General features: G+C 35.8%; 1 protein-coding gene across 1 annotated transcript in view; it reads right to left on the reverse strand.

Moving 5' to 3' along the window:
• The window catches only part of XRCC5 (X-ray repair cross complementing 5), a 118,940-nt gene that overhangs the window by 103,200 nt on the left and 3,084 nt on the right, over positions 1 to 12,656 (reverse strand). Inside the window, exons 2-5 of the mRNA XM_051983585.1 lie at positions 7,586 to 7,699; positions 6,829 to 7,012; positions 3,882 to 3,930; positions 1,506 to 1,628 (exon numbers count right to left, since the gene is read on the reverse strand). Coding sequence (XP_051839545.1) covers positions 1,506 to 1,628; positions 3,882 to 3,930; positions 6,829 to 7,012; positions 7,586 to 7,699 — 470 coding nt within the window. The remainder of the gene's footprint in view (positions 1 to 1,505; positions 1,629 to 3,881; positions 3,931 to 6,828; positions 7,013 to 7,585; positions 7,700 to 12,656) is intronic.

Here is a 12,656-nt window from a genome sequence, read left to right on the forward strand (position 1 = left end):
AAGTTATTTAACAGAAGGATTAGGTATTATAAAAGTTCTTTGCCAAAGCACTATACTATATAAGTTTTAGTCATTATAATTATTGTGAGCCAAGATTTTATTGATGTCTGGGAGAGAAAACTTCTGCTTTTCTAAGGTGGCAATTCTCAAAATTTTGTTTCAAGACCCCTTTACACTCTTAAAAATTATTGAGGACTTTTTTTTTTTAATACTCTCAGAAATTATAGCAGACCCCAAAGAGGTTTTCTTTATGTGGGTGCTAGCTATTGATATTTAGCAAGTTATATTTATATTGATAAAACTTTTAAATATTAATAGTTTAGAATAAAAATGCATTACATGTAAATATAAACAACACATTTTTATAAAAAAAAAAAACAACTGATTTTCTAAAAACAAAAAAATTTAATGAGAATAGAATTATTTTTCACAAATTTGCAAAGTTCTTTAATGTCTGACTTAGCAGAAAAGATATGGATTCTTGTAGCTACTTGTGCATTCAATTTGTTGCAATATATTGTTTGGATTGAAGCATATGAAGAAAATCCAACCTCATATAACTATGTAGTTGGAAAAGGGAAAAATATTTTAATAGGCAAGTACATTTTGCTAATATCATGAAAACAGTTTTTGCCACCTGGGCTCCATGAAAGGTCTCAGGGATCTCCAGGGGTCTAAAGATCACACTTTGAGGACTGCTGCTTTGAGGCATTCATTATTTGTCTGCCTCTTCAAAATGAGGGGTAAGGAGCAGTTCAATAGCACACTGATAGAGCACTGGTTCTATAAGTCAGGAATACCTGAATTCAAATCCAGCATCAGAAACTTGACACTTACTAGCTGTATGACCCTGTCATACAGCAATAACCCCAATTGCCTAGTTTAAGGTAAATAAAGTGTAACAAAATTGAGATAAAAGAAAAACATTTTTCCCCTTAATTTTTTTGCATTTTTTTCCCCTTCCTAGGTCTTCATTTATTTTTCTAAAACGACAGACAATATAACTATATTCATAAAAGCAAATCATACAACACATTTTTTATTTTCCTAAACTAATAAATTAATTTTAGAACTGGAAACAAAGTTTTAAAAATATTACATTTCCCTTCCAGAACTATCCTATGTTCTCCTTTCTTGTTTGTTATTGAAAAAAAATCCTCTAAAACTTGTTTTGCCATGGCTCCAACATTTCTTGAAATTCTCTCTCCACAAGAAGATTCTTAAGAAATGTTTCTAAAAGGTAGATAATCTTTCTGCATGACATGCTTACATGAAATAAGGAATATGGACAGAAGGTGGTCTCTTGCAAGATCTCTTCTGTTCTTGGCTTATTCTCAAAAAATTGGTAACTAAGCTATATGCTGCTCCTAACACAGAAGCAGCCAAGGATATACTGGAATGAAAGACTATGGGAAGGCTTCATATTCCTTGGATTTACCATCATATTCCTAAATCAGGGGACTTCTAGAAGGACAGGTTTTAACTTGTTAGACCCATGCTCTTACAAGAACTGAAGGGAGATATCAGACCGCTTCAAGTTATTGACGATAATGTCCAGTTGGTCTTTGCTGAAAGGACTACTCAGATCAGTGAACACTTCAATGTGTTTCCTCTCAAACTTCTTTCCACTAGAAGAGAGAAAATTATTGTATTAGGAAATTATCTATGTTATCAGGAATATCATATCACTAAGACACCAAAATGAAATTAATATGGCTTTAATAGTTCTAATGGTTTTTAAAGGCATCTAACAATAGTTTTTAAGTGAATCCTCAGGATATTATCATTTTTGACAACCTAGAGAAAGTTCCTGAATGTCTAAGAAGAGATTATATACCTTAAACATCATTCTGATTTCCACTTAATGAGAAATATGGTCACTGTGACTAACTGAGGTCTCTTGGGTTTCCTCCTCCTTCATCAGCTTCTTTCCAATTTCCATTCATCCCCAAGAATGTGTGTCAGAGGGGTAGCTAGGTGGCATAGTGGATTCAGCACCAGCACTGAAGTCAGGAGGATCTGAGTTCAAATCTGGCTTCAGACACTTTTAACACTTCCTAGCTGTGTAACCCTGGGCAAGTCACTTAGCCCCAGTTGCCTCAGGGAGAAAAAAAAAATTAAAAAGAAAAAAAGAATATGTCATAGATGAATCTGCCACCCTGTTTCTGGTATACCAGCTAAAATTACACAGTATCTAGGTAGGAAAGAGAATCTTTCATTTAATCTTTTTGTGGAAACAAGAGATCATGTGGACAAGTGAGGAATGAAAATTTTAAAATTGTTAAAATATTACAGATATTACATTTTCTCCCCAAAATGTCTCTCTCTCCTTAACCACCCCATATTCTTTTTTCCCATTTAGTTAATTCTACTTTGAAGTCGTTTTCTTCAGTGGATTTTTTTTTTTTTTTTTTTTTGCATTTGGCCAACTATTTTTTAAGGAGTTTATTTTCTTCAAATTTTTTTCCCCTTCCTTCCAAGTTAACTGTCATTCATATCTTTCATTTCTTTTATCATCTTTTGTTCTACCTCTCTTATTTGTCTTTTAAATCCTTTTAGCACTTCCAAGAAGCCTCTTTGGGTTTCAGACTAATTCATATCACTCTTTGAGATTTCTTCTTTTTGTCCTCATTTGAATTGGTATAGTACCAATAGTAGCTTTCTATGGTCAAGGTTCTTTTTCTGTTTCTTGCTCATTTTCTTTGCTGTTCTTTTGATATTTCCTCTCTTTTGTTTTTACTTTTTTAATTTTATGGTTAAGCTCTTCTGGGGTAAAGGAGTGCTGTCCCAAGCTTCCTGTGCAGCTCTGAGCCTTGGCTATGAGCACAACACCCCCTTGTGTTTGCAGGGTAGTTTTCTCTACTCTTTCCAAGAAACAGCCTGTTTTCCCAGAGTTTGCTTTCTGAGCTGCCCCACTGCTATGCTCTTCTACTGAGCCAGAACTGAGGGTCTGAGTCACTGACTTGCTGTGATTAAGACCCTCTCACCTACTTTCCTAGAGTCTGTCTGACCTGGGCTAAACGCCCTTCTCACTCCAGGGAGACTGACCATTCTTGAAGTTTTTCCAGTTTATCTTGAGCTGGAGAGAAGCTTTATTCTGTTAAGACTCTGTTCCAAGGCTTGGTTTTATACGGTTTTCAAGGGAAACAGCTTCTTGGCTTTACTCTACTATTTCCCCATATTGTCTTTACTTGCTTCTCATTAAAAAAAAAAATCCCCTAAAATCTGTTTTTCCACGGCTTCAACATTTTTGGAAATTTTCTTTGAGAAGATTCCTGAGAAAGATTTCTAAAGACAGATAATGTTTCTGCATGATGTGCTTACATGAAATAAGGAAGAAGGCCTAGATGGTCTCTTGTAAGACCTCTTCTGGCACTTGGCTTATTCCAAATTAGAATTGCAAAAATTAATTCATTTGTCCACAGTGAACATGTGCCATAAAGCTTGAAATCATCAAGAGATTCCAACCTCTTCATTAAGGCTGATGAAAAAAACAAGGCCCAGAGTGATTAAGTTGTACAGCCCAGGTCTCCTGGTCTCAAACATCGTGTCTTTCCTCCACAACATTAATAGCATCATCTCAAGTGTGCCTGAATGTTATCATTTACAACAGCTTAGTAACAATCATGTGTTAAGCTAGAAGGCAGCAGTTAAGACAAAAGCTACATGTTCTAAGGACACTCTCCTTAACTCTTCTTTAGTTAACAAACTAAACATTGAATACATCTAGAAATGAAAGCATCAATGCAGTTTTGGTGAACATAATTAGGAGCTAACCAATCAGGCTACTTGGTTAACAAAGAACTAACTGCCACACTGCTATAAGAGACTTTAAATATTTGCAGATGGTTTTCCCAACTCTCCCTGGCTATAATACTTACATGGTTTCTTTTTGTATCACATCCATGCACACAACAAGAGCATCGAGGACTAATTTAGTTAAGGAAAGAGACATTACCAAGCAATTGCTTCAATATGAAAATATACAACTATTTCCCAATCATTTCCCAGTCTGAGTCATATAATTATAGCTTACATTTATAATGTTCTAAGGTTTTAAAAGTTTTTTTTTAGATTTATCAATTGATCCCACCCCACAACACTGCTGTGAGGTAGTATTTTTATTATCCCCATTTTAGATATGCACAAAATGAGGAGAAAGGCTGAACAGCTTTCTCAGTATCACAAAGCTATTAAGGAACTGTCCACTGCAACATCTTACTATTCATGACCCACTTTGGAAGTGCGACCATTTACAGATCCTCTGGCTCTGAAGTGAATCTTGTTATTATAATTAGGGCTGGCAGCTTCATTCATATAACACTTCTGACTCAATTCAATAAGAGAAAAGTCTTTATCCAAAATTGCAGTGTACCTAAAGTGGAATGACTACACACAATCTGGTTTACCATACTTCTATAGAGAAACAACTAGAAAAGGTTTCAGAAGTGGTTGTTAAAAAATAGAGAGGCAGCCATATGAAGATTAATCTTCTCAAAACAAAAAATACAAAATTTAAAAAGCATGCCCTCCAAAAGGCTACACATGGCAGGTACACATGGACTTCTAAGCCACACCCCAAGACATTAAAAAAAAGATCCCCTTAAAACTTAGGAGTATATAGAGGCTAAAAGGTTTCCCCAAAAAAACATTTATAGATGATTCATTTACAATCTGTTGTTAACAAAACTAGCATTTTGATGATGATGATAGACTATTAACAGCTAACATTTATATACCACTTACTATGGGTCAGGCATTGTGCTAAGCACTTCACAAAATATTAGCTCATTTGAACCTCATAATCCTGGGAAGTACATGCTATTTTTATTCCTGTTTTATAGAGGAGGAGACTAAGGGCAATAGGATTAAGTGATTTGCCCAGGGTAATACTGCTACTAAGTGTCTAAAGCAGGATTTGAACTCAGGCTTTTCTGACCAAGGTCCAGCATTCTATCTAACACACTACCTAGCTGCCAATCTTTTTTAGGAAGTAAAGATTATCCTTTTGAAGATGATTATCAACCAATGAACAACTATTTACTAAGTGCCTATGAGCCTGGCAAGTGCAGGAGATGCACAATCAGGAAGGAAACAATCCCTATTATGCCTCAAGGAGCTCCCCTTCTATTGGGGGAATGTACAAAATGTCTATTAAAAAAGGGCTGGATATGGAGGGGCCAACAAATCCTCAATACTGGGGCTGCTTAAACCTGATAAGAGTACTGTTTTGAAAGGGATTGGATGATCATTCCTTGTATCAGTTGTGTATCAGCTGTGCTTTGTACTAGACCCACTTGCTATTTAATAGGCTTTCTGCTGAGGTCCAATAATAAAATTTCTTTTTCAAAAATCACAGGAAAACTTCTCAGTGTTATGTTATTCTGATGCTAATCCGAGATACTTGAGTCTCCAAGTGGATAACTATGGGCACTGACCAAATGAAAGAACTTCTCTTAGCTGAGTCCTGTAGATAACACTGTATCAGAAGCCCATGAGCAGGCAACATGAGGCCCCACATCTCCCCCTAGTGGCCAGTACTGCCTTCTGGAGTGCTCTGCTCTGGACCTGGGCTTCCACTGCCAGTCAGATATTCCCAGGAAGGAAATTTCCACAATCCTTCTGATTTCGAGTTTAGAAATTTCCTGGGGGACACTGAAAAGTTCCATGGCTTTCCCAGGGTCAAAAGCAAAGGGAGGTGGGGTCGGGGGGGTGATGTCCACAGGTGGAACTTGGACTCAGGCCTGCATGATTATGAGAGCACAGAGAAGCAGCTCTTTATCCATTATATGACAATTCCTCTCGCTGAGAGTTTAGAAAATACAAATATAATTGTGGTTTTGGTAGTGCTAGAACATGTTTTTATAACATGACTAGTCAATGATCCAGAAAAACTATAAAATATGGACATTAAAGTTACTCTTTACTAGAATAAGGGCTTGAGAGAGATCTAACAGAAGATCCTTTTCTCTTCCTTAGGTCTTCTACTGCCTTGGTTCTTCCTTCTCTCTCCCTCCCCCCCCCCCCCCCCAGCCCCTTCCCATCTCCTAACCTCACAACCTATCTCCATTAGTATGTATTATTACTACAATGTAGAATTGTATACACAGAACCAGAGGAGAACTTCAGTTTCCAATTCAAAAGTCATCGTTTTGAGGGAACTAAGACCTAGAAAGACTAGAGTTCGTCACAGCATCAGGGAAAGATATTTGAAGTTGGGGAACCTGAGTTCAAACCCCCTTCTGCAAGACACTTGACAATTCTGGCATTTAAAGTTCCTCCACTATAAAAAGAGAGGGTGGCCTGGAGGACCAGTAGGGTTCCTTCCCTTTTTGCTCCTAAGTGCCAGGAGTTGCATGCAGTGATCCAATACTGGAATGTGTCTGGTCCTTCTATGACTCCCAAATGAACTCTTTCCTTTGGGTTCTCGTCATCTCTAGCACTATTCATTCATTCATTCATTCATTCTCTCTCTCTCTCTCTCTCTCTCTCTCTCTCTCTCTCTCTCTCTCTCTCACACATAGCTTTTTATTTACAAGTTATATGCATGGGTAATTTTACAACATTGACATTGCCAAACCTCTTGTTGCAATTTCCTCCTCCCCTAGATGGCAGGTTGACCAATACATGTTAAATATGTCAAAGTATAAATTAAATACAAAATAAGTATACATGTCCAAACAGTTATTTTGTTGTACAAAAAGAATCTAACTCCCCTAGCACTATTCTCAAACCCAAAGCCCTTTCACACTGAGCCACTACCTCACTGCCCAGCTTTCCACGCCTGCAGATTAAAGCAAAGTCCTGCTGTGGGTTAAAAAAGGATACAGTCAGCTTGTCTGGTGCCTGGCTGAACTGAGTTCTGAATGTCTTCCAGCAATTCAAAATCAGGTAGCATTAGGTGTCTGTGTACAGTGATATTCTGATACTGATCCCCAGTGGCAAGGTCATTCTTAGTGGTGTCCGTACCAAAAAGAACTAAAGCAACTTCATCTTTGGCCTCAGCAAACACCTGAAAAAAAAAATTAAGGCACTAAGCTATGCACAAGGTTTTAAAAATACAGTTTTTATTCATATTAAACCTAATCTTTAAAGGATTGAAGTCAGAGGGATCAGTAACCTGTCCCTTCAAACCTCTAAGGCATCTGCTGGCTGCAGAGCATTAGGCTAAATGGTATCTTTATTCCACTGAGAGTTTAAATTATTGTCAGCTCCAACCTAAACATTAGTACAAATCTAAGAAAAAGCACTGAATGGTTTTCATTTTACCCTAATCTTCTATTTCTCACTATAAGCTAATACTGAAAGGTGATATGAAAATAAAACAAACAAAAACATTACCAGAACCAAAAAACTTCCCCCATCCACTTAATTACTAAAGTTATTCTATTTGAATTTCAAAAGATTACTACCTCATAGAACTATTATGAGGCTCATGCAAGATAACTCATTTAGAAATCACTTTAAGAAAGTTAAAATGGACTTAGCCTTCTCCATAACTAATACCTTAACAAAGTTTCCTAGTTTTATCTGTTTACTTGGTATTCTAAACAGATGCCCCAGTGTATAAAACAATGCTAGTTACCTGCCGCTGCAAAAACATGGTCATCACCTTCTTAGCTTGTTCAAATGAAGATTCCTCACCAGGAAATGAGTGCATCATGTTAAAGCTCACATCTAGGCACAGCACTACAGCTGCCTAAGGGAAAATTTCAAAATGCATTAGAAAATGCCCAGCTAGGGGCAGCTGGGTGGTGCAGTGAATAGAGGACCAGCCCTGAAGTTAGGAAGACCTGTGTTCAAATTTGGTCTCAGACACTTAACATTTCCTAACTGTGGGACTCTGGGCAAGTCACTTAACCCTCAGCCAAAAAAAAAAAAAAAGAAAAGAAAAAAAAGAAAATGGCCAGCTGCATGCACTTAAGCCTATTAGAAGAAATCTGATTACTTATTTCACTTGGAAAAGCTGTAATGACATTTGTAAACACAAAGAACATAAAGACACAAACTCTTAGTATCTTTATCATAGAGGAGCCAAAATAATCCTGACCCGTTCAGAAATCTATCTAAAAAGTCATCTTTTTTAAACTTCTAACTTTAGAATTTGAAGACCTAAGATCTCAATGGTAATTCCTCCACTAATAAAAATCACAAACCCTGTACACCTTAGTAGTTACAAGAGTTGCTGAGTTGCTGTGCTCCCCCTCCCCCAAATCATCATCCACTGGTCAGCATTATGAAAATAAACTTCTACAAATTTAGCAAAATTTGGAAATTGAAAATTTCAACAATGGAAATACCATTGTTGCAAAGGAAAGGGTAGAGAACATGATATCTAATTCTATACCAATGTATGCATTTAATTCTCTTTTGTTCATTCTCATTGAGACAAGTATATTCCTTCCTGCATGTCTATAACTGTTCTCACACACTCCAATTTAGAGAAACAGCAAATTTCACCCTTTTTTCCTCTTCTACATTACCACAATTTCTTCTTTCCACTCTTCAGACTCTTAGAACAGAAGTAATCTATCACCTAAGAACCATGTTTTCTTATTTGAATCTCTCACTAGATATCAAGATTCTGAAGAGATATAGGTTTCCTCTCCCCTTATTGTTACTACATCATCATATACTATCCTCCAAATGCTAAAATAAATTTGTCTTTTTAGAGTTCTCAATTCTCATTTATATTAAAAGTTCTTATTCAGCTCTGATCTTTTAATCACAAATGCTTTTAAAAGTCCTCTATTCTATTAAAGGTCTTATTTTTTTTTTCTCCCTGTAGGATTGCATTCAACATTCAGGATAACTTATTTTTGGTTGTAATCTCTATCTTTTGCCATTTGAAATATTGTATTTGAAGATAATGTTTATAATAGAAGCTGCCAAATTTTGTATGTGGTTCCTTGGTATTTGAACTGCTTCTTTGCGGATGCAGGAAGTATTTTTTCTTTGATGTGGCAACTCTGGATTTTGACCATGACATTTCTGAAATTTTTCCTTTTGAAATATTTTTCATGAGAGATCTGGGCAGTCTTCACTTGTTTCCTGAAATATAATTATCCAGACTTTTTTAAAAAGTTAAAGTTTTCAGGGAAAATAATAATTCTTAACTTTTGTCTCCTTAGTATGTTTTCTAAGTCACTTACTGGTACCAGATATTTTCTTGATCTTTTCCTTTCAACCGTTGATTTTATTCTGATATTTCTTACTGCCTCAGAGTCGTTGATTTCTGTCTGATTTAGTTTTAGGTTCTCTCTTAATAAGTTTGGTGCTTGTTTTTCTAACCTATTTATTTTTATATGATTTTTTGCTTCGAGATTGTGTATGTGTGTCATTTCTTGCTTCTAAGTATTTATGTAAACCTTTTGGAAATCCCATTTCTGCTTCTAGTTGTTACAGTTACTTTGTCCTTTTTTTTTGAGGGTATCTCTAGTTTTCCTTGATTACGCATTACTCTCATTTTGGTTCAATTAGGGATTTGTGCCAGGTCTAAGTCCTGAAGAGATTTTTCCCCCTTTTGTGGAGTTGAACCTACTTGATCTCAAGCTGACTCACTTGTGTGCCTGTGCTGACCTCCACTCCTAGGGCGAGGACACCCCCACAAATTGCTAAGGTTCAGAGTACACAACTTTGGGGCTTGCTTTGACACCTCAGAATATTAGAGACCTATGAACTGTTAGACCTAGGTTGGGCTGGTCTTAGCACTGTGCCACTGTATTAGTTACTATGTTTTGCTAACTCCCTGAGGATTCCAAGAATCTCATGCTGAGGCTTTCTCAGGGTTCTCTGTCCTTAATGTCAACTATACAGAGTCCTACAAGTTTACATGTGCTGGACTCATCTGGAGTTGCAATAGCATTGGTCTTTCTATTACTGTCAGGCTTCTAGATGACCTTTTGTACAGTTTTAGAATAGAAGAAATCACTTCTTGTAACTTTTCATGGGATTTCTTTGTAATTTTTTAACCTAGAACAAACAGCAGGGTTTCACACCGGAGAAGAGTAGTCTGCCTCATGTTAAGGTAGCTATCTTGGATAGAGGTCTATTAGATATTTGTAAAATAAACAAACAAAACACACTGTAAATAATGAAGATTTGTGGTATTGGGTTTTTTTTTTTTTTGTATGTGTGGATATGTTCATGTCTGTCAGTATTCATCAAATGCAGAATAGCAAAAAATTAAGATTTTCTTAAAAGAAATACTTTTAAAGGCACAGTGCATCAACTTAAGATTTTTTTTTAAAACACATGCACAGAAAGTAACAGAGGACATGGCCACTTCCTGTAAAAAAAAAAAAAAAAAAGAAGAAGAAAGAAAGAAAGAAAACAAAAGATCAAAATGAGATGTCTTATTAGTAATGTTAATAACAAGGTTTTTTAAGGAAAAGAAAAGAACCAAAAGTATAGGAATTTTAGACAGAATAGATGGTACAATAATAATGGTTGACAATCAAAACTGCCTCTTATGCTTCTATGTTTTCTGTGAGGTAACCCATTCTATAGCTTTGAAAGGAATAATAATGGGAACTGTACCTATGATTTATGAGCTCCCATAGAGAGCTCCCAGAGAGCTCCCATTTAAGAAAACAACTTCTAATTCTTGTCAGCAGCTTCTACTCAACTTAGTCTCAGAAAGTTGCCTAGTACATTGGAAGGTAACTTACTCAGGATCACAAAAGAAGTATGTATAAAAGACAGAACTTGAACCCAGTTGGCCTTAAGGCTTCTATACCACGCTGCCTCTCTGTAAGGCTACAGAAGAGCAAAAAGTACCCTTTGGGGCACCTTAGGAAGTGGGGGAAGAGGGAGGAAAAAAAAGTTTCATCTAGAAATTACAAGCCAGTGAGTTTGACTTTGATCCTATCAAAATTCTAGAAATTGCTGTTCAATTAATAGAATGAATATCTAGAAGTTACTTCAAAAACATAGCATGCCAGACTAATCTATTTTTTTTTTTCTTTCAGAGTTGTTAGCCCAGGAGATCAAGAAAAAAGTATATGATAAGTATTTTTCAAAAAAAGTTTTACTAATGTATTTTATTTTCCTACTAGTTTTTTTTTTTTTTCTAGATAGCCTCTTGGAATCTCCTTGATAGCATAAGGGACTTCTTCTGCCAGCAAACTCAGACTCTACAATCTCCCTGGCTCAAGAACATAGAAAGTTAAGGAAACATACAGGCAACAAAAGTGCTCTAACCTTTTCAAGGAGAGCATCATCACAGTCCCCCCATGAAATAATATGCCTGTTAGAATAGACTATGGCAAGACCAGAACCTTGGTCATTGAGGGAGACAGCAAGCACCTCTCAGACTCAGTTTCAAAATACCTACCACTCAAAAAATTAGTGCCCAAAAGTGCACTTCTCATCCAGGAAGATACATCTGACATCTTATTTTGCAATCTCTCTTCAAGAGAGAAACAGGGATCAAACATTAAATGGATGAGAAAGAGCTAATAATGGCAAAATCAGAACTCAAATATGCTGTGGGAAGCAAAAAATATATTAAAAAAAAAAACTTATCTTTATTTCCATTTCTCCCTACCATCTGAAAAGGACTATCAAGTTTATGGAATCTACAAACTTACAAAATTTTTGCAAATAAAACACATTTTCAGTGCTTTCTTTCTTCTTTTATTTTACAAGTAACAAGTATTTTTTAAAAATATATTTATCCTCCCTCTTTCCACTACTTATTTCCATTAAGCAAATGTAAAACAAAAATACAACACCCAAGTATCTCATAATACATATCTATATATTCAGGCAACTCCTACATTAGATATGTGAAAAAATTTGTCTTACTTTGCATTTTAAATTCATCATCTCTCAGTCAGGAAACAGGAAATGTTTCACTATTTTCCATTTCCCCAGTTTAGCTGTCTGGAATTACTATACTTTATTGCCAGTGCTTTGTCACTGGGGCCTACCTTTAATTCTTTCCAATAAATTTGTTTTAGATTAATAGATACATACATACACATACATATAAGCATATGGATAAACATCATATCTGCAGGTGACACAAAGCTGGGGAGGATCACATAGTATCAAGGTAAGTAGTAATCTCTATACTCTGCCTTCTTCAGATTACATCACATCTAAAGAATTTAATCAATTCTTGGTGCTAAATTTTTAAAAAAAACACTGACCAACTAAATGGCAGAGAAATCTAGTCACATAAGGAAATGGAAAATAAAACAATTGTCATCAAATATATGAACTATTTAGTTAGAAAGGGGATTATTTTAGGTTATATAGTATAGTTCCTGAGGACAACACAGTAATAACAAAATGTTAAAGCACAGAATCTAAATCAGCTGAGAAGCATTGGATTTGGAGTCAAGGCTTTAGTTTCATGGACTCATCTTCATCGAAAAATGAGGGTATTATATATTAGGTAACTTCTACAGAACCTAACAGTTCTAAACTATGATTCTAGGAACTGTCTCATTTTAAAGATATGAAATGGATATTTCTAAGGGCTGAAATGATCTGCCTCTTTTTCTACACTATAATGGTACACAGATATTGGAAGTTTCTTTGCTAATTCATCATTCATGTTTCAACCCCTCTGTATGATTACTCTATACTGTTTTGTTTTTTCTCTTTATTCTCTTTCTTTTAGACTTCATTTGCTCCCAAGACTTCAA

Source organism: Antechinus flavipes, chromosome 3, assembly GCF_016432865.1.
Source record: "Antechinus flavipes isolate AdamAnt ecotype Samford, QLD, Australia chromosome 3, AdamAnt_v2, whole genome shotgun sequence".
Lineage (NCBI taxonomy): Eukaryota > Metazoa > Chordata > Mammalia > Dasyuromorphia > Dasyuridae > Antechinus > Antechinus flavipes.